Source organism: Oncorhynchus masou, unplaced genomic scaffold (assembly GCF_036934945.1).
Source record: "Oncorhynchus masou masou isolate Uvic2021 unplaced genomic scaffold, UVic_Omas_1.1 unplaced_scaffold_963, whole genome shotgun sequence".
Classification (NCBI taxonomy): Eukaryota; Metazoa; Chordata; class Actinopteri; order Salmoniformes; family Salmonidae; genus Oncorhynchus; species Oncorhynchus masou.
The window spans coordinates 230,214-256,298 of record NW_027016130.1 but is presented as its reverse complement, the minus strand read 5'-3'; the positions used below and the strand labels follow the sequence as shown (position 1 = coordinate 256,298).

At 43.7% G+C, this 26,085-nt stretch overlaps 1 protein-coding gene across 1 annotated transcript; it reads right to left on the bottom strand.

Moving 5' to 3' along the window:
* Positions 1-886: 886 nt before the first annotated feature.
* On the bottom strand, positions 887-23,275 carry LOC135538425 (PHD finger protein 21B-like; the record flags this gene model as incomplete). The annotated part of the gene is made up of 5 exons (XM_064964323.1): positions 23,191-23,275; positions 17,755-17,831; positions 14,735-14,789; positions 11,929-11,951; positions 887-919 (listed from the first exon to the last, which is right to left on the bottom strand). Coding segments are annotated over exons 1-5 (237 nt in total), but the record flags the coding sequence as incomplete, so codon positions are not given.
* Positions 23,276-26,085: the final 2,810 nt, after the last annotated feature.

Sequence of the window (26,085 nt, the reverse complement as noted above, 5' to 3'; positions counted from 1 at the left end):
TATAGTCAGATGTCATTCAGTAGTGTTGTTATAGTCAGATGTCATTCAGTAGTGTTGTTATAGTCAGTAGATGTCATTCAGTAGTGTTGTTATAGTCAGTAGATGTCATTCAGTAGTGTTGTTATAGTCAGCAGATGTCATTCAGTAGTGTTGTTATAGTCAGATGTCATTCAGTAGTGTTGCTATAGTCAGTAGGTGTCATTCAGTAGTGTTGTTATAGTCAGATGTCATTCAGTAGTGTTGTTATAGTCAGGTGTCATTCAGTAGTGTTGTTATAGTCAGATGTCATTCAGTAGTGTTGCTATAGTCAGTAGGTGTCATTCAGTAGTGTTGTTATAGTCAGATGTCATTCAGTAGTGTTGTTAGAGTCAGATGTCATTCAGTAGTGTTGTTATAGTCAGATGTCATTCAGTAGTGTTGTTATAGTCAGATGTCATTCAGTAGTGTTGTTATAGTCAGATGTCATTCAGTAGTGTTGTTATAGTCAGATGTCATTCAGTAGTGTTGTTATAGTCAGATGTCATTCAGTAGTGTTGTTATAGTCAGTAGATGTCATTCAGTAGTGTTGTTATAGTCAGATGTCATTCAGTAGTGTTGTTATAGTCAGATGTCATTCAGTAGTGTTGTTATAGTCAGTAGATGTCATTCAGTAGTGTTGTTATTTGTCAGATGTCATTCAGTAGTGGTGTTATGGTCTTAAGATGTCGCTGTAGCATTACAAAGTATCCATTCTACCCCAACCAGATCTCTATCTTCCCACCTTCTTCTGACACTTGGTGCAAACCCAGACCCCCCGGGGCGGTGTTTTGAGAGGTGGGTGCAGGCAGTCAGGGTGGTAGGCTCTGGGGCAGTTGTGGCACAGCTGCAGCTCTCCGTCGCCCTTACACACAGAGCAGTGGTCGTCGTGCTCCAGCTCTTCCTGTCGGACAGACATACAGTCAGACGGTTCAGGACGATATTTGCAGTTCAAATATCACAGTAATGACACGTCTAAACAACACCCACTTTTATGGGTGGGGGGGGGGCTTTTGGCTGTAGATCCACTGTAAAGTACTGAATGATTGAGTGATTCAGTGAAACACTGAATATCTCTCTGATTACATCGTCCCCTTACAGTTCGTCACATTTGCCCCCCATCTCTCAGATTATCTGTCAAATGACTGTTGGAATAACTACAACACCACTATCTACAGTATACAACACTACAACACCACTATCTACAGTATACAACACTACAACACCACTATCTACAGTATACAACACTACAACACCACTATCTACAGTATACAACACTACAACACCACTATCTACAGTATACCACACTACAACACCACTATCTACAGTATACAACACTACAACACCACTATCTACAGTATACAACACCACTATCTACAGTATACCACACTACAACACCACTATCTACAGTATACCACACTACAACACCACTATCTACAGTATACAACACTACAACACCACTATCTACAGTATACAACACTACAACACCACTATCTACAGTATACCACACTACAACACCACTATCTACAGTATACCACACTACAACACCACTATCTACAGTATACAACACCACTATCTACAGTATACCACACTACAACACCACTATCTACAGTATACCACACTACAACACCACTATCTACAGTATACAACACTACAACACCACTATCTACAGTATACAACACTACAACACCACTATCTACAGTATACCACACTACAACACCACTATCTACAGTATACCACACTACAACACCACAATCTACAGTATACCACACTACAACACCACTATCTACAGTATACAACACTACAACACCACTATCTACAGTATACAACACCACTATCTACAGTATACAACACTACAACACCACTATCTACAGGAAACAACACTACAACACCACTATCTACAGTATACCACACTACAACACCACAATCTACAGTATACCACACTACAACACCACTATCTACAGTATACAACACTACAACACCACTATCTACAGTATACAACACCACTATCTACAGTATACCACACTACAACACCACTATCTACAGGAAACAACACTACAACACCACTATCTACAGTATACAACACCACAACACCACTATCTACAGTATACAACACCACTATCTACAGTATACCACACTACAACACCACTATCTACAGTATACAACACTACAACACCACTATCTACAGGAAACAACACTACAACACCACTATCTACAGGAAACAACACTACAACACCACTATCTACAGTATACAACACCACAACACCACTATCTACAGTATACAAAACAAATATCTACAGTATACCACACTACAACACCGCTATCTACAGTATACAACACTACAACACCACTGTCTACAGTATACAACACTACAACACCACTATCTACAGTATACAACACTACAACACCACTATCTACAGTATACAACACCACTATCTACAGTATACAACACTACAACACCACTATCTACAGTATACAACACCACAACACCACTATCTACAGTATACAACACCACTATCTACAGTATACAACACCACAACACCACTATCTACAGTATACAACACTACAACACCACTATCTACAGTATACAACACTACAACACCACTATCTACAGTATACAACACTACAACACCACTATCTACAGTATACAACACCACTATCTACAGTATACAACACCACAACACCACTATTTACAGTATACAACACTACAACACCACTATCTACAGTATACAACACTACAACATCACTATCTACAGTATACAACACTACAACACCACTATCTACAGTATACAACACTACAACACCACTATCTACAGTATACAACACTACAACACCACTATCTACAGTATACAACACTACAACACCACTATCTACAGTATACAACACCACTATCTACAGTATACAACCCCACAACACCACTATCTACAGTATACAACACTACAACACCACTATCTACAGTATACAACACTACAACATCACTATCTACAGTATACAACACCACAACACCACTATCTACAGTATACAACACTACAACACCACTATCTACAGTATACAACACTACAACACCACTATCTACAGTATACAACACTACAACACCACTATCTGCAGGAAACAACACTACAACACCACTATCTACAGTATACAACACCACTATCTACAGTATACCACACTACAACACCACTATCTACAGTATACCACACTACAACACCACAATCTACAGTATACCACACTACAACACCACTATCTACAGTATACAACACTACAACACCACTATCTACAGTATACAACACCACTATCTACAGTATACAACACTACAACACCACTATCTACAGGAAACAACACTACAACACCACTATCTACAGTATACCACACTACAACACCACAATCTACAGTATACCACACTACAACACCACTATCTACAGTATACAACACTACAACACCACTATCTACAGTATACAACACCACTATCTACAGTATACAACACTACAACACCACTATCTACAGGAAACAACACTACAACACCACTATCTACAGTATACAACACCACAACACCACTATCTACAGTATACAACACCACTATCTACAGTATACCACACTACAACACCACTATCTACAGTATACAACACTACAACACCACTATCTACAGGAAACAACACTACAACACCACTATCTACAGTATACAACACCACAACACCACTATCTACAGTATACAAAACAAATATCTACAGTATACCACACTACAACACCGCTATCTACAGTATACAACACTACAACAACACTGTCTACAGTATACAACACTACAACACCACTATCTACAGTATACAACACCACTATCTACAGTATACAACACTACAACACCACTATCTACAGTATACAACACCACAACACCACTATCTACAGTATACAACACCACTATCTACAGTATACAACACCACAACACCACTATCTACAGTATACAACACTACAACACCACTATCTACAGTATACAACACTACAACACCACTATCTACAGTATACAACACTACAACACCACTATCTACAGTATACAACACCACTATCTACAGTATACAACACCACAACACCACTATCTACAGTATACAACACTACAACACCACTATCTACAGTATACAACACTACAACATCACTATCTACAGTATACAACACTACAACACCACTATCTACAGTATACAACACTACAACACCACTATCTACAGTATACAACACTACAACACCACTATCTGCAGGAAACAACACTACAACACCACTATCTACAGTATACCACACTACAACACCACTATCTACAATATACCACACAACAACACCACTATCTACAGTATACAACACTACAACACCACTATCTACAGTATACAACACCACTATCTACAGTATACAACACCACTATCTACAGTATACAACACCACTATCTACAGTATACCACACTACAACACCACTATCTACAGTATACAACACCACTATCTACAGTATACAACACCACAACACCACTATCTACAGTATACAACACTACAACACCACTATCTACAGTATACAACACTACAACATCACTATCTACAGTATACAACACTACAACACCACTATCTACAGTATACAACGCCACTATCTACAGTATACAACACTACAACACCACTATCTACAGTATACAACACCACTATCTACAGTATACCACACTACAACACCACTATCTACAGTATACAACACTACAACACCACTATCTACAGTATACAACACTACAACATCACTATCTACAGTATACCACACTACAACACCACTATCTACAGTATACAACACTACAACACCACTATCTACAGTATACAACACCACTATCTACAGTATACCACACTACAACACCGCTATCTACAGTATACAACACCACTATCTACAGTATACCACACTATAACACCGCTATCTACAGTATACAACACTACAACAACACTGTCTACAGTATACAACACTACAACACCACTATCTACAGTATACAACACCACTATCTACAGGAAACAACACTACAACACCACTATCTACAGTATACAACACCACAACACCACTATCTACAGTATACAACACCACTATCTACAGTATACCACACTACAACACCACTATCTACAGTATACAACACTACAACACCACTATCTACAGGAAACAACACTACAACACCACTATCTACAGTATACAACACCACAACACCACTATCTACAGTATACAAAACAAATATCTACAGTATACCACACTACAACACCGCTATCTACAGTATACAACACTACAACAACACTGTCTACAGTATACAACACTACAACACCACTATCTACAGTATACAACACCACTATCTACAGTATACAACACTACAACACCACTATCTACAGTATACAACACCACAACACCACTATCTACAGTATACAACACCACTATCTACAGTATACAACACCACAACACCACTATCTACAGTATACAACACTACAACACCACTATCTACAGTATACAACACTACAACACCACTATCTACAGTATACAACACTACAACACCACTATCTACAGTATACAACACCACCATCTACAGTATACAACACCACAACACCACTATCTACAGTATACAACACTACAACACCACTATCTACAGTATACAACACTACAACATCACTATCTACAGTATACAACACTACAACACCACTATCTACAGTATACAACACTACAACACCACTATCTACAGTATACAACACTACAACACCACTATCTGCAGGAAACAACACTACAACACCACTATCTACAGTATACCACACTACAACACCACTATCTACAATATACCACACAACAACACCACTATCTACAGTATACAACACTACAACACCACTATCTACAGTATACAACACCACTATCTACAGTATACAACCCCACAACACCACTATCTACAGTATACAACACTACAACACCACTATCTACAGTATACAACACTACAACATCACTATCTACAGTATACAACACCACAACACCACTATCTACAGTATACAACACTACAACACCACTATCTACAGTATACAACACTACAACACCACTATCTACAGTATACAACACTACAACACCACTATCTGCAGGAAACAACACTACAACACCACTATCTACAGTATACAACACCACTATCTACAGTATACCACACTACAACACCACTATCTACAGTATACCACACTACAACACCACAATCTACAGTATACCACACTACAACACCACTATCTACAGTATACAACACTACAACACCACTATCTACAGTATACAACACCACTATCTACAGTATACAACACTACAACACCACTATCTACAGGAAACAACACTACAACACCACTATCTACAGTATACCACACTACAACACCACAATCTACAGTATACCACACTACAACACCACTATCTACAGTATACAACACTACAACACCACTATCTACAGTATACAACACCACTATCTACAGTATACAACACTACAACACCACTATCTACAGGAAACAACACTACAACACCACTATCTACAGTATACAACACCACAACACCACTATCTACAGTATACAACACCACTATCTACAGTATACCACACTACAACACCACTATCTACAGTATACAACACTACAACACCACTATCTACAGGAAACAACACTACAACACCACTATCTACAGTATACAACACCACAACACCACTATCTACAGTATACAAAACAAATATCTACAGTATACCACACTACAACACCGCTATCTACAGTATACAACACTACAACAACACTGTCTACAGTATACAACACTACAACACCACTATCTACAGTATACAACACCACTATCTACAGTATACAACACTACAACACCACTATCTACAGTATACAACACCACAACACCACTATCTACAGTATACAACACCACTATCTACAGTATACAACACCACTATCTACAGTATACAACACTACAACACCACTATCTACAGTATACAACACTACAACACCACTATCTACAGTATACAACACTACAACACCACTATCTACAGTATACAACACCACTATCTACAGTATACAACACCACAACACCACTATCTACAGTATACAACACTACAACACCACTATCTACAGTATACAACACTACAACATCACTATCTACAGTATACAACACTACAACACCACTATCTACAGTATACAACACTACAACACCACTATCTACAGTATACAACACTACAACACCACTATCTGCAGGAAACAACACTACAACACCACTATCTACAGTATACCACACTACAACACCACTATCTACAATATACCACACAACAACACCACTATCTACAGTATACAACACTACAACACCACTATCTACAGTATACAACACCACTATCTACAGTATACAACACCACTATCTACAGTATACAACACCACTATCTACAGTATACCACACTACAACACCACTATCTACAGTATACAACACCACTATCTACAGTATACAACACCACAACACCACTATCTACAGTATACAACACTACAACACCACTATCTACAGTATACAACACTACAACACCACTATCTACAGTATACAACACCACTATCTACAGTATACAACACCACTATCTACAGTATACAACACCACTATCTACAGTATACCACACTACAACACCACTATCTACAGTATACAACACCACTATCTACAGTATACAACACCACAACACCACTATCTACAGTATACAACACTACAACACCACTATCTACAGTATACAACACTACAACATCACTATCTACAGTATACAACACTACAACACCACTATCTACAGTATACCACACTACAACACCACTATCTACAGTATACCACACTACAACCCCACTATCTACAGTATACCACACTACAACACCACTATCTACAGTATACAACACTACAACAACACTGTCTACAGTATACAACACTACAACACCACTATCTACAGTATACAACACCACTATCTACAGTATACAACACTACAACACCACTATCTACAGTATACAACACCACAACACCACTATCTACAGTATACAACACCACTATCTACAGTATACAACACCACAACACCACTATCTACAGTATACAACACTACAACACCACTATCTACAGTATACAACACTACAACACCACTATCTACAGTATACAACACTACAACACCACTATCTACAGTATACAACACCACTATCTACAGTATACAACACCACAACACCACTATCTACAGTATACAACACTACAACATCACTATCTACAGTATACAACACTACAACACCACTATCTACAGTATACAACACTACAACACCACTATCTACAGTATACAACACTACAACACCACTATCTGCAGGAAACAACACTACAACACCACTATCTACAGTATACCACACTACAACACCACTATCTACAATATACCACACAACAACACCACTATCTACAGTATACAACACTACAACACCACTATCTACAGTATACAACACCACTATCTACAGTATACAACACCACTATCTACAGTATACAACACCACTATCTACAGTATACCACACTACAACACCACTATCTACAGTATACAACACCACTATCTACAGTATACAACACCACAACACCACTATCTACAGTATACAACACTACAACACCACTATCTACAGTATACAACACTACAACATCACTATCTACAGTATACAACACTACAACACCACTATCTACAGTATACCACACTACAACACCACTATCTACAGTATACCACACTACAACCCCACTATCTACAGTATACAACACTACAACACCACTATATACAGTATACAACACTACAACACCACTATCTACAGTATACAACACTACAACACCACTATCTACAGTATACAACACCACTATCTACAGTATACAACACCACAACACCACTATCTACAGTATACAACACTACAACACCACTATCTACAGTATACCACACTACAACACCACTATCTACAGTATACAACACTACAACATCACTATCTACAGTATACAACACTACAACACCACTATCTACAGTATACAACACCACTATCTACAGTATACAACACTACAACACCACTATCTACAGTATACAACACCACAACACCACTATCTACAGTATACAACACCACTATCTACAGTATACAACACCACTATCTACAGTATACAACACTACAACACCACTATCTACAGTATACAACACTACAACACCACTATCTACAGTATACAACACTACAACACCACTATCTACAGTATACAACACCACTATCTACAGTATACAACACCACAACACCACTATCTACAGTATACAACACTACAACACCACTATCTACAGTATACAACACTACAACATCACTATCTACAGTATACAACACTACAACACCACTATCTACAGTATACAACACTACAACACCACTATCTACAGTATACAACACTACAACACCACTATCTGCAGGAAACAACACTACAACACCACTATCTACAGTATACCACACTACAACACCACTATCTACAATATACCACACAACAACACCACTATCTACAGTATACAACACTACAACACCACTATCTACAGTATACAACACCACTATCTACAGTATACAACACCACTATCTACAGTATACAACACCACTATCTACAGTATACCACACTACAACACCACTATCTACAGTATACAACACCACTATCTACAGTATACAACACCACAACACCACTATCTACAGTATACAACACTACAACACCACTATCTACAGTATACAACACTACAACACCACTATCTACAGTATACAACACCACTATCTACAGTATACAACACCACTATCTACAGTATACAACACCACTATCTACAGTATACCACACTACAACACCACTATCTACAGTATACAACACCACTATCTACAGTATACAACACCACAACACCACTATCTACAGTATACAACACTACAACACCACTATCTACAGTATACAACACTACAACATCACTATCTACAGTATACAACACTACAACACCACTATCTACAGTATACCACACTACAACACCACTATCTACAGTATACCACACTACAACCCCACTATCTACAGTATACCACACTACAACACCACTATCTACAGTATACAACACTACAACAACACTGTCTACAGTATACAACACTACAACACCACTATCTACAGTATACAACACCACTATCTACAGTATACAACACTACAACACCACTATCTACAGTATACAACACCACAACACCACTATCTACAGTATACAACACCACTATCTACAGTATACAACACCACAACACCACTATCTACAGTATACAACACTACAACACCACTATCTACAGTATACAACACTACAACACCACTATCTACAGTATACAACACTACAACACCACTATCTACAGTATACAACACCACTATCTACAGTATACAACACCACAACACCACTATCTACAGTATACAACACTACAACATCACTATCTACAGTATACAACACTACAACACCACTATCTACAGTATACAACACTACAACACCACTATCTACAGTATACAACACTACAACACCACTATCTGCAGGAAACAACACTACAACACCACTATCTACAGTATACCACACTACAACACCACTATCTACAATATACCACACAACAACACCACTATCTACAGTATACAACACTACAACACCACTATCTACAGTATACAACACCACTATCTACAGTATACAACACCACTATCTACAGTATACAACACCACTATCTACAGTATACCACACTACAACACCACTATCTACAGTATACAACACCACTATCTACAGTATACAACACCACAACACCACTATCTACAGTATACAACACTACAACACCACTATCTACAGTATACAACACTACAACATCACTATCTACAGTATACAACACTACAACACCACTATCTACAGTATACCACACTACAACACCACTATCTACAGTATACCACACTACAACCCCACTATCTACAGTATACAACACTACAACACCACTATATACAGTATACAACACTACAACACCACTATCTACAGTATACAACACTACAACACCACTATCTACAGTATACAACACCACTATCTACAGTATACAACACCACAACACCACTATCTACAGTATACAACACTACAACACCACTATCTACAGTATACCACACTACAACACCACTATCTACAGTATACAACACTACAACATCACTATCTACAGTATACAACACTACAACACCACTATCTACAGTATACAACGCCACTATCTACAGTATACAACACTACAACACCACTATCTACAGTATACAACACCACTATCTACAGTATACCACACTACAACACCACTATCTACAGTATACAACACTACAACACCACTATCTACAGTATACAACACTACAACATCACTATCTACAGTATACCACACTACAACACCACTATCTACAGTATACAACACTACAACACCACTATCTACAGTATACAACACCACTATCTACAGTATACCACACTATAACACCACTATCTACAGTATACCACACTACAACACCACTATCTACAGTATACCACACTACAACACCACTATCTACAGTATACAACACTACAACACCACTATCTACAGTATACAACACTACAACACCACTATCTACAGTATACCACACCACTATCTACAGTATACAACACCACTATCTACAGTATACCACACTACAACACCACTATCTACAGTATACAACACTACAACACCACTATCTACAGTATACAACACCACTATCTACAGCATACAACACTACAACACCACTATCTACAGTATACAACACTACAACACCACTATCTACAGTATACAACACTACAACACCACTATCTACAGTATACCACACTATAACTACTATGTCAGACACATCGTAGCTGTAATCACGTCATGCTACGGTACGTACCTTCCATCTGTAGTCCCCAGTGGCTAGCGTGCGTAACAAAGGAAGCAGATAACAGGTTAGTAGCTGACAACAGGTGAAGACAATGAGGGTTGAGCAGCAGTTTGGGCCGAGAGAGGGCAAGGGGTGCAGGAACAGGGTTTTAGACCGGGAAACATTAAGCAACAGACCTGCGACATCTCTGTTCTGGGGAATGCAGCTCATATCAACACAGACATGCTCTAGTCTAGTAGGATACACTGTAATGACAGTCCATGCTCTAGTCTAGTAGGATACAGTGTAATTACAGTCCATGCTCTAGTCTAGTAGGGTACACTGTAATTACAGTCCATGCTCTAGTCTAGTAGGATACAGTGTAATGACAGTCCATGCTCTAGTCTAGTAGGATACACTGTAATGACAGTCCATGCTCTAGTCTAGTAGGATACACTGTAATGGCAGGCCATGCTCTAGTCTAGTAAGATACAGTATAATGACAGTCCATGCTCTAGTCTAGTAGGATACAGTATAATGACAGTCCATGCTCTAGTCTAGTAGGGTACACTGTCATTACAGTCCATGCTCTAGTCTAGAAGGATACACTGTCATTACAGTCCATGCTCTAGTCTAGTAGGATACAGTGTAATGACAGTCCATGCTCTAGTCTAGTAGGATACACTGTAATTACAGTCCATGCTCTAGGCTAGTAGGATACACTGTAATGACAGGCCATGCTCTAGTCTAGTAGGATACAGTGTAATGACAGGCCATGCTCTAGTCTAGTAGGATACACTGTAATTACAGTCCATGCTCTAGTCTTGTAGGATACAGTGTAATTACAGTCCATGCTCTAGTCTAGTAGGATACACTGTAATGACAGGCCATGCTCTAGTCTGGTAGGATACACTGTAATGACAGTCCATGCTCTAGTCTAGTAGGGTACACTGTAATTACAGTCCATGCTCTAGTCTAGTAGGATACACTGTAATGACAGTCCATGCTCTAGTCTAGTAGGGTACCCTGTCATTACAGTCCATGCTCTAGTCTAGAAGGATACACTGTCATTACAGTCCATGCTCTAGTCTAGAAGGATACACTGTCATTACAGTCCATGCTCTAGTCTAGAAGGATACACTGTCATTACAGTCCATGCTCTAGTCTAGAAGGATACACTGTCATTACAGTCCATGCTCTAGTCTAGAAGGATACACTGTCATTACAGTCCATGCTCTAGTCTAGAAGGATACACTGTCATTACAGTCCATGCTCTAGTCTAGAAGGATACACTGTCATTACAGTCCATGCTCTAGTCTAGAAGGATACACTGTCATTACAGTCCATGCTCTAGTCTAGTAGGATACAGTCTAATGACAGTCCATGCTCTAGTCTAGTAGGATACACTGTCATTACAGTCCATGCTCTAGTCTAGTAGGATACAGTTAATGACAGTCCATGCTCTAGTCTAGTAGGATACAGTGTAATGGCAGTCCATGCTCTAGTCTAGTAGGATACAGTCTAATGACAGTCCATGCTCTAGTCTAGTAGGATACAGTCTAATGACAGTCCATGCTCTAGTCTAGTAGGATACAGTCTAATGACAGTCCATGCTCTAGTCTAGTAGGATACACTGTCATTACAGTCCATGCTCTAGTCTAGTAGGATACACTGTCATTACAGTCCATGCTCTAGTCTAGTAGGATACACTGTAATTTCAGTACAAGCTCTGTGGCCTGGACCTCTTTCTGATCAACCACAAAGTCCAGCTATAATGTTTATAGATGTGCAATTTATTGATGGGTCAGTACACATCTGTGTTAACAGTCCTGTCTAGTTGTGTTGATGGGCTGGTATACATGTGTTTTACCAGTCCTGTCTAGTTGTGTTGATGGGCTGGTATACATGTGTTTTACCAGTCCTGTCTAGTTGTGTTGATGGGCTGGTATACATGTGTTTTACCAGTCCTGTCTAGTTGTGTTGATGGGCTGGTATACATGTGTTTTACCAGTCCTGTCTAGTTGTGTTGATGGGCTGGTATACATGTGTTTTACCAGTCCTGTCTAGTTGTGTTGATGGGCTGGTATACATGTGTTTTACCAGTCCTGTCTAGTTGTGTTGATGGGCTGGTATTCATGTGTTTTACCAGTCCTGTCTAGTTGTGTTGATGGGCTGGTATACATGTGTTTTACCAGTCCTGTCTAGTTGTGTTGATGGGCTGGTATACATGTGTTTTACCAGTCCTGTCTAGTTGTGTTGATGGGCTGGTATACATGTGTTTTACCAGTCCTGTCTTGTTGTGTTGATGGGCTGGTATACATGTGTTTTACCAGTCCTGTCTAGTTGTGTTGATGGGCTGGTATACATGTGTTTTACCAGTCCTGTCTAGTTGTGTTGATGGGCTGGTATACATGTGTTTTACCAGTCCTGTCTAGTTGTGTTGATGGGGATATATACATGTGTTTTACCAGTCCTGTCTAGTTGTGTTGATGGGCTGGTATACATGTGTTTTACCAGTCCTGTCTAGTTGTGTTGATGGGCTGGTATACATGTGTTTTACCAGTCCTGTCTAGGTGTGTTGATGGGCTGGTATACATGTGTTTTACCAGTCCTGTCTAGGTGTGTTGATGGGCTGGTATACATGTGTTTTACCAGTCCTGTCTAGTTGTGTTGATGGGCTGGTATACATGTGTTTTACCAGTCCTGTCTAGTTGTGTTGATGGGCTGGTATACATGTGTTTTACCAGTCCTGTCTAGTTGTGTTGATGGGCTGGTATACATGTGTTTTACCAGTCCTGTCTAGGTGTGTTGATGGGCGGGTATACATGTGTTTTACCTCTCACTGACAGGAAGAGTGGGTTGTTCAGGTAATTTGATGCAAGGCGTTTCCGCTGGAAGGTAGAAAGTGAGGAGACAGAGAAAACGTTCACTTCCCTCACCTCAGACACAACAGAAATTATAGCTCTGCTTATCGACCCTCAACAGCATTCACTGATTTCTCCCAAGGTACACGGAAAGCACTTTAGTAGAAAGATTGTAGCACACGTTATGGGGCAACTGAACATCATGGATGGGGCAACTGAACATCATGTATGACGTTATGGGGCAACTGAACATCATGGATGATGTTATGGGGCAACTGAACATCATGTATGACGTTTTGGGGTAACTGAACATCATGGATGACGTTATGGGGCAACTGAACATCATGTATGGGGCAACTGAACATCATGGATGACGTTATGGGGCAACTGAACATCATGTATGGGGCAACTGAACATCATGGATGACGTTATGGGGCAACTGAACATCATGTATGACGTTATGGGGCAACTGAACATCATGGATGACGTTATGGGGCAACTGAACATCATGTATGACGTTATGGGGTAACTGAAGATCATGGATGACGTTATGGGGCAACTGAACATCATGGATGACGTTATGGGGCAACTGAACATCATGTATGGGGCAACTGAACATCATGGATGACGTTATGGGGCAACTGAACATCATGTATGACGTTATGGGGCAACTGAACATCATGGATGACGTTATGGGGCAACTGAACATCATGTATGACGTTATGGGGTAACTGAACATCATGGATGACGTTATGGGGCAACTGAACATCATGGATGACGTTATGGGGTAACTGAACATCATGGATGACGTTATGGGGCAACTGAACATCATGTATGGGGCAACTGAACATCATGGATGACGTTATGGGGTAACTGAACATCATGGATGACGTTATGGGGCAACTGAACATCATGGATGACGTTATGGGGCAACTGAACATCATGGATGACGTTATGGGGCAACTGAACATCATGGATGACGTTATGGGGTAACTGAACATCATGGATGACGTTATGGGGCAACTGAACATCATGTATGGGGCAACTGAACATCATGGATGACGTTATGGGGCAACTGAACATCATGTATGGGGCAACTGAACATCATGGATGACGTTATGGGGCAACTGAACATCATGTATGGGGCAACTGAACATCATGGATGACGTTATGGGGCAACTGAACATCATGTATGGGGCAACTGAACATCATGGATGACGTTATGGGGCAACTGAACATCATGGATGATGTTATGGGGCAACTGAACATCATGTATGACGTTATGGGGTAACTGAAGATCATGGATGACGTTAAGGGGTAACTGAACATCATGGATGACGTTATGGGGCAACTGAACATCATGTATGACGTTATGGGGTAACTGAAGATCATGGATGACGTTATGGGGCAACTGAACATCATGTATGACGTTATGGGGCAACTGAACATCATGGATGACGTTATGGGGCAACTGAACATCATGTATGACATTATGGGGTAACTGAACATCATGGATGACGTTATGGGGCAACTGAACATCATGGATGACGTTATGGGGTAACTGAAGATCATAGATGACGTTATGGGGCAACTGAACATCATGTATGACGCTATGGGGTAACTGAACATCATGTATGACGTTATGGGGCAACTGAACATCATGTATGACGTTATGGGGCAACTGAACATCATGTATGACGTTATGGGGCAACTGAACATCATGTATGACGTTATGGGGCAACTGAACATCATGGATGACGTTATGGGGCAACTGAACATCATGGATGACGTTATGGGGAAAGCACAAGGCACCAGCTCCAACAGACATGAAACAAAGTGCAGCTGAACATCACTGAACCCATCAGAGACTAAGGCCATCAGAGACTAAGGCCATCAGAGACTAAGGCCATCAGAGACTAAGGCCTGTCTAAACTGAACCCATCAGAGAATAAGGCCATCAGAGACTAAGGCCTGTCTAAACTGAACCCATCAGAGACTAAGGCCCGTCTAAACTGAACCCATCAGAGACTAAGGCCATCAGAGACTAAGGCCATCAGAGACCAAGGCCTGTCTAAACTGGACCCATCAGAGACTAAGGCCTGTCTAAACTGAACCCATCAGAGACCAAGGCCTGTCTAAACTGAACCCATCAGAGACTAAGGCCATCAGAGACTAAGGCCTGTCTAAACTGAACCCATCAGAGACTAAGGCCATCAGAGACTAAGGCCTGTCTAAACTAAACCCATCAGAGACTAAGGCCATCAGAGACTAAGGCCTGTCTAAACTGAACCCATCAGAGACTAAGGCCTGTCTAAACTGAACCCATCAGAGACTAAGGCCATCAGAGACCAAGGCCTGTCTAAACTGAACCCATCAGAGACTAAGGCCTGTCTAAACTGAACCCATCAGAGACTAAGGCCTGTCTAAACTGAACCCATCAGAGACTAAGGCCATCAGAGACTAAGGCCTGTCTAAACTGAACCTATCAGAGACTACTAAGGCCTGTCTAAACTGAACCCATCAGAGACTAAGGCCCGTCTAAACTGAACCCATCAGAGACTAAGGCCTGTCTAAACTGAACCCATCAGAGACTAAGGCCTGTCTAAACTGAACCTATCAGAGACTACTAAGGCCTGTCTAAACTGAACCTATCAGAGACCTTCAGACGAGTCTAGTGAGGCCTGTGGGCCTCTTAGAGAAAAACAACTGACATCTGCGTGTCCGTGAGAGTCTCACCTCTACCACAGCTATATCTAGCTTAAACTGACAGACTTTCTGCTAATTAAGATTTCAGCACGGACATCAACCCTTATTTAAACCAGTACTACTCTACATCCTAATTAACATAAATGTTACATACTGTATCTCTAACATCTCTTAGACATTTCAAACACACATATCTCTCCTGAACAGCTCTGACCTACTTTCAGATAATATTTGTCAACTACTGCAGCTCTTTGAACCAGACAAAAATGGGTCCATTGTGTTTTACCTCTGGTTGGACCAGGCCGCTGTAGGCTGGGTTGGCTGTACTCCGCCTCTTCCTCTCCTGTCTCTTGGTCTGGATCTCTGCCATGGGAGAGCAACACAGGCTTATGTTACAGAGGTTTAGATACACACAGCTGGTACAGATAGATGGGATAGACAGGTAGACACAGCCGGTACAGCTAGATGGGACAGACAGACAGGAAGACACAGCCGATACAGCTAGATGGGACAGACAGACAGGTAGACACAGCTGGTACAGATAGATGGGATAGACAGGTAGACACAGCTGGTACAGATAGATGGGACAGACAGGTAGACACAGCCGGTACAGCTAGATGGGACAGACAGACAGGAAGACACAGCCGGTACAGCTAGATGGGACAGACCGGTAGACACAGCCAGTACAGCTAGATGGGACAGACAGGTAGACACAGCCAGCACAGCTAGATGGGACAGACAGATAGACAGACAGACAGACAGACAGACAGACAGACAGACAGGTAGACACAGCCGGTACAGCTAGATGGGACAGGTAGAAACAGCCGGTACAGCTAGATGGGACAGACAGATAGACACAGCCAGCACAGCTAGATGGCACAGACAGACAGGTAGACACAGCCGGTACAGCTAGATGGGACAGGTAGACAGGTAAACACAGCCAGTACAGCTAGATGGAATAGGTAGACACAGCCAGTACAGCTAGATGGGACAGGTGGACACAGCCAGTACAGCTAGATGGGACAGGTAGACACAGCCAGTACAGCTAGATGGGACAGACAGACAGGTAGACACAGCCAGTACAGCTAGATGGGACAGGTAGACACAGCCAGTACAGCTAGATGGGACAGGTGGACACAGCCAGTACAGCTAGATGGGACAGGTAGACACAGCCAGTACAGCTAGATGGGACAGACAGACAGGTAGACACAGCCGGTACAGCTAGATGGGACAGGTAGACACAGCTGGTACAGATAGATGGGATAGACAGACAGGTAGACACAGCTGGTACAGCTAGATGGGACAGACAGACAGGAAGACACAGCCGATACAGCTAGATGGGATAGACAGGTAGACACAGCTGGTACAGATAGATGGGATAGACAGGTAGACACAGCCGGTACAGCTAGATGGGACAGACAGACAGGTAGACACAGCTGGTACAGATAGATGGGATAGACAGGTAGACACAGCTGGTACAGATAGATGGGATAGACAGGTAGACACAGCTGGTACAGATAGATGGGACAGACAGGTAGACACAGCTGGTACAGCTAGATGGGATAGACAGGTAGACACAGCTGGTACAGCTAGATGGGATAGACAGGTAGACACAGCTGGTACAGCTAGATGGGACAGACAGACAGGTAGACACAGCCGGTACAGATAGATGGGACAGACAGACAGGTAGACACAGCCGATACAGCTAGATGGGACAGACAGGTAGACACAGCTGGTACAGATAGATGGGATAGACAGGTAGACACAGCTGGTACAGATAGATGGGATAGACAGGTACACACAGCTGGTACAGCTAGATGGGACAGGTAGACACAGCCAGTACAGCTAGATGGGACAGGTAGACACAGCTGGTACAGATAGATGGGATAGACAGGTAGACACAGCTGGTACAGATAGATGGGATAGACAGGTAGACACAGCTGGTACAGATAGATGGGATAGACAGGTAGACACAGCTGGTACAGCTAGATGGGACAGACAGGTAGACACAGCTGGTACAGATAGATGGGATAGACAGGTAGACACAGCTGGTACAGATAGATGGGATAGACAGGTACACACAGCTGGTACAGCTAGATGGGACAGACAGACAGGAAGACACAGCCGGTACAGCTAGATGGGACAGGTAGACACACCCGATACAGCTAGATGGGACAGACAGACAGGTAGACACAGCCGGTACAGCTAGATGGGACAGACAGGTAGACACAGCTGGTACAGATAGATGGGATAGACAGGTAGACACAGCTGGTACAGATAGATGGGATAGACAGGTAGACACAGCCGGTACAGCTAGATGGGACAGGTAGACACAGCCAGTACAGCTAGATGGGACAGGTAGACACAGCCAGTACAGCTTGATGGGACAGGTAGACACAGTCGGTACAGCTAGATGGGACAGACAGGTAGACACAGCCGGTACAGCTAGATGGGACAGACAGACAGGAAGACACAGCCGGTACAGCTAGATGGGACAGACCGGTAGACACAGCCAGTACAGCTAGATGGGACAGACAGGTAGACACAGCCAGCACAGCTAGATGGGACAGACAGACAGACAGACAGACAGACAGACAGACAGACAGACAGGTAGACACAGCCGGTACAGCTAGATGGGACAGGTAGACACAGCCGGTACAGCTAGATGGGACAGACAGGTAGACACAGCCAGCACAGCTAGATGGGACAGGTAGACACAGCCAGTACAGCTAGATGGGACAGGTGGACACAGCCAGTACAGCTAGATGGGACAGACAGGTAGACACAGCTGGTACAGCTAGATGGGACAGACAGGTAGACACAGCCGGTACAGCTAGATGGGACAGACAGGTAGACACAGCCGGTACAGCTAGATGGGACAGACAGACAGGAAGACACAGCCGGTACAGCTAGATGGGACAGGTAGACACAGCCGATACAGCTAGATGGGACAGACAGACAGGTAGACACAGCTGGTACAGATAGATGGGACAGACAGGTAGACACAGCCGGTACAGCTAGATGGGATAGACAGACAGGAAGACACAGCCGGTACAGATAGATGGGATAGACAGGTAGACACAGCCGGTACAGCTAGATGGGACAGACAGACAGGTAGACACAGCCGGTACAGCTAGATGGGACAGGTAGACACAGCCGATACAGCTAGATGGGACAGACAGACAGGTAGACACAGCTGGTACAGATAGATGGGATAGACAGGTAGACACAGCTGGTACAGCTAGATGGGACAGACAGGTAGACACAGCTGGTACAGATAGATGGGATAGACAGGTAGACACAGCCGGTACAGCTAGATGGGACAGACAGACATGAAGACACAGCCGATACAGCTAGATGGGACAGACAGGTAGACACAGCTGGTACAGATAGATGGGATAGACAGGTAGACACAGCCGGTACAGCTAGATGGGACAGACAGGTAGACACAGCTGGTACAGATAGATGGGATAGACAGGTAGACACAGCTGGTACAGATAGATGGGACAGACAGGTAGACACAGCTGGTACAGATAGATGGGATAGACAGGTAGACACAGCTGGTACAGATAGATGGGACAGACAGGTAGACACAGCTGGTACAGATAGATGGGATAGACAGGTAGACACAGCCGGTACAGCTAGATGGGACAGGTAGACACAGCCAGTACAGCTAGATGGGACAGGTAGACACAGCCAGTACAGCTAGATGGGACAGGTAGACACAGCCAGTACAGCTTGATGGGACAGGTAGACACAGCCAGTACAGCTAGATGGGACAGGTAGACACAGCCAGTACAGCTTGATGGGACAGGTAGACACAGCCAGTACAGCTAGATGGGACAGGTAGACACAGCCAGTACAGCTTGATGGGACAGGTAGACACAGTCGGTACAGCTAGATGGGACAGACAGGTAGACACAGCCGGTACAGCTAGATGGGACAGACAGACAGGAAGACACAGCCGGTACAGCTAGATGGGACAGACCGGTAGACACAGCCAGTACAGCTAGATGGGACAGACAGGTAGACACAGCCAGCACAGCTAGATGGGACAGACAGACAGACAGACAGACAGACAGACAGGTAGACACAGCCGGTACAGCTAGATGGGACAGGTAGACACAGCCGGTACAGCTAGATGGGACAGACAGGTAGACACAGCCAGCACAGCTAGATGGGACAGGTAGACACAGCCAGTACAGCTAGATGGGACAGGTGGACACAGCCAGTACAGCTAGATGGGACAGACAGGTAGACACAGCTGGTACAGCTAGATGGGACAGACAGGTAGACACAGCCGGTACAGCTAGATGGGACAGACAGGTAGACACAGCCGGTACAGCTAGATGGGACAGGTAGACACAGCCGGTACAGCTAGATGGGACAGACAGACAGGTAGACACAGCCAGTACAGCTAGATGGGACAGGTAGACACAGCCAGTACAGCTAGATGGGACAGGTGGACACAGCCAGTACAGCTAGATGGGACAGACAGGTAGACACAGCCGGTACAGCTAGATGGGACAGACAGACAGGTAGACACAGCCGGTACAGCTAGATGGGACAGACAGGTAGACACAGCCGGTACAGCTAGATGGGACAGGTAGACACAGCCGGTACAGCTAGATGGGACAGACAGACAGGTAGACACAGCCGGTACAGCTAGATGGGGCAGACAGGTAGACACAGCCGGTACAGCTAGATGGGACAGACAGGTAGACACAACCAGCACAGCTAGATGGGACAGACATGTAGACACATCCGGTACAGCAAGATGGGACAGGTAGACACAGCCGGTACAGCTAGATGGGACAGACAGACAGACAGACAGACAGACAGACAGACAGGTAGACACAGCCGGTACAGCTAGATGGGACAGGTAGACACATCCGGTACAGACAGACAGACAGACAGACAGACAGACAGACAGACAGACAGACACACACACAGCCAGTACAGCTAGATGGGACAGACAGGTAGACACAGCCGGTACAGCTAGATGGGACAGACAGACAGACAGACAGACAGACAGACAGACAGACAGACAGACAGACAGAAAGACAGACACAGCCTGTCCAGCTAGATGGGACAGACAGACAGACAGACAGACAGACAGACAGACAGACAGACAGACAGACAGACAGATGGGACATACAGACAGGTAGACAGTAGCCAGTACAGGTAAAATATATATTTGCCGCTGATGTGTGGATGAACAAGTTTTAACACCTTGATACTAGCCAGAGCAGTGTGTGGGTTTCTCTGTGTGGGTAAAAACAGTGATACTAGCCAGAGCAGTGTGTGGGTTTCTCTGTGTGGGTAAAAACAGTGATACTAGCCAGAGCAGTGTGTGGGTTTCTCTGTGTGGGTAAAAACAGTGATACTAGCCAGAGCAGTGTGTGGGTTTCTCTGTGTGGGTAAAAACAGTGATACTAGCCAGAGCAGTGTGTGGGTTTCTCTGTGTGGGTAAAAACAGTGATATTAGCCAGAGCAGTGTGTGGGTTTCTCTGTGTGGGTAAAAACAGTGATATTAGCCAGAGCAGTGTGTGGGTTTCTCTGTGTGGGTAAAAACAGTGATATTAGCCAGAGCAGTGTGTGGGTTTCTCCGTTCATTCAAGTTCTCTCATTGTTACCACCTGCCACAAGACAGCAAAGATGTGCCAATGCCTTGTTAAATTCTGATGAGTTTAATTAAATTAGTGTCAGAGGAAGAACTCACCTTCCAGTGTCTCTGTAGTGACCAGGCCAAGAGCCACCATGAAGGACATTTTCTGTAGGGGAGAGGGGACATGTTAGAGTGCGACACCAATATGAATACCATACAGATGGAGAGGGGACATGTTCGAGTGTGACACCCATATGAATACCATACAGGTGGAGAGGGGACATGTTACAGTGTGACACCCATATGAATACCATACAGGTGGAGAGGGGACACGTTACAGTGTGACACCCATATGAATACCATACAGATGGAGAAGGGACACGTTACAGTGTGACACCCATATGAATACCATACAGGTGGAGAGGGGACACGTTACAGTGTGACACCCATATGAATACCATACAGGTGGAGAGGGGACATGTTACAGTGTGACACCCATATGAATACCATACAGGTGGAGAGGGGACATGTTACAGTGTGACACCCATATGAATACCATACAGGTGGAGAGGGGACATGTTACGGTGTGACACCAATATGAATGGTGTGTCTATCTCCCCCCTCCCTCCCTGTCTGGGTCTATCTCCCCCCTCCCTCCCTGTCTGGGTCTATCTCCCCCCTCCCTCCCTGTCTGGGTCTATCTCCCCCCTCCCTCCCTGTCTGGGTCTATCTCCCCCTCCCTCCCTGTCTGGGTCTATCTTCCCCCTCCCTCCCTGTCTGGGTCTATCTTCCCCCTCCCTCCCTCCCTGTCTCTCTCTCTCTCTCTCATTAGTCTCTCTCTCTCATTATCTAAACACTCTCTTTCACCCTGCCACTCTCACTCTCCTCTACAATGTCTGGAATGTTCTAATACTCGGGTGTCATGGGCTTGTTTTCTCCTTCAAGTACTCCAGGTAGAGGTGGGCAGGGTGAGAGCAGGGCTAGTATGTGTGGTTTCCTAGCAACAGCAACACTTAGTAGTAAGGGAACCGTTGTGATGTCTCCCCCAGTGACTCCTGTGTTCCATGTCACGTGATCCATCTCTGAATCAGTCAGTCCTTAGTGAATCACTCTCATTAGTTACTGCTTGTTGAATCAGTCAATCCTTAGTGAATCACTCTCATTAGATACTGCTTGTTGAATCAATCAGTCCGTAGTGAATCACTCTCATTAGTCACTGCTTGTTGAATCAGTCAGTCCGTAGTGAATCACTCTCATTAGTCACTGCTTGTTGAATCAGTCAGAAAGTTAATCACTCTCATAGTTACTTACCAGGGACAGAGGGGGGAGAGGGGGATGAGGGACAGAGGGAGACCAGGGATAGAGGGGGGAGAGGGGGATGAGGGACAGAGGGAGACCAGGGACAGAGGGGGAGAGGGGGATGAGGGACAGAGGGAGACCAGGGATAGAGGGGGGACAGGGGGATGAGGGACAGAGGGAGACCAGGGACAGAGGGGGAGAGGGGGATGAGGGACAGAGGGAGACCAGGGATAGAGGGGGAGAGGGGGGATGAGGGACAGAGGGAGACCAGGGATAGAGGGGGGAGAGGGGGATGAGGGACAGAGGGGGGAGGGGGGATGAGGGACAGAGGGAGACCAGGGATAGAGGGGGGAGAGGGGGATGAGGGACAGAGGGAGACCAGGGACAGAGGGGGGAGAGGGGGATGAGGGACAGAGGGAGACCAGGGATAGAGGGGGGAGAGGGGGACGAGGGATAGAGGGGGGCGAGGGTTAGAGGGGTTTCCAGCGAAAGGAAGGCTGAGTCAGGATTATCTGGGATTATCTAACCGAATAATTAGATGGATTAACCAATCAGAGTTACAGTGATCAGATAGATAGACATCTGCTCCAGCTCTGAGTCAGCAGTAGCACCATACCAGAGAACCTGATAGTCAGCAGTAGCACCATTCCCGGAGAACCTGATAGTCAGCAGTAGCACCATTCCCGGAGAACCTGGTAGTCAGCAGTAGAACCATACCAGAGAACCTAATAGTCAGCAGTAGAACCATACCGGAGAACCTGATAGTCAGCAGTAGCACCATACCAGAGAACCTGATAGTCAGCAGTAGCACCATACCAGAGAACCTGATAGTCAGCAGTAGCACCATACCAGAGAACCTGATAGTCAGCAGTAGCACCATACCAGAGACCCTTATAGTCAGCAGTAGCACCATACCAGAGACCCTGATAGTCAGCAGTAGCACCATACCAGAGACCCTTATAGTCAGCAGTAGCACCATACCAGAGACCCTTATAGTCAGCAGTAGCACCATACCAGAGAACCCAGCAGTAGCACCATACCAGAGACCCTTATAGTCAGCAGTAGCACCATACCAGAGACCCTGATAGTCAGCAGTAGCACCATACCAGAGAACCCAGCAGTAGCACCATACCAGAGAACCTGATAGTCAGCAGTAGCACCATACCAGAGAACCCAGCAGTAGCACCATACCAGAGACCCTTATAGTCAGCAGTAGCACCATACCAGAGACCCTGATAGTCAGCAGTAGCACCATACCAGAGACCCTTATAGTCAGCAGTAGCACCATACCAGAGAACCTGATAGTCAGCAGTAGCACCATACCAGAGAACCTGATAGTCAGCAGTAGCACCATACCAGAGAACCTGATAGTCAGCAGTAGCACCATACCAGAGACCCTTATAGTCAGCAGTAGCACCATACCAGAGACCCTTATAGTCAGCAGTAGCACCATACCAGAGACCCTGATAGTCAGCAGTAGCACCATACCAGAGACCCTTATAGTCAGCAGTAGCACCATACCAGAGACCCTTATAGTCAGCAGTAGCACCATACCAGAGAACCTGATAGTTAGCGTGTGGCTTAGATAAATGATAATGTTTTATTGGCTTTAAATCCTTATTTATGTAATATAATACTATTTTAAAAACAGGCTTTTGTTTATCCTCTGTTACAGCATGGTTTGTGTTCTTGTTATTGATGTGTAATTAT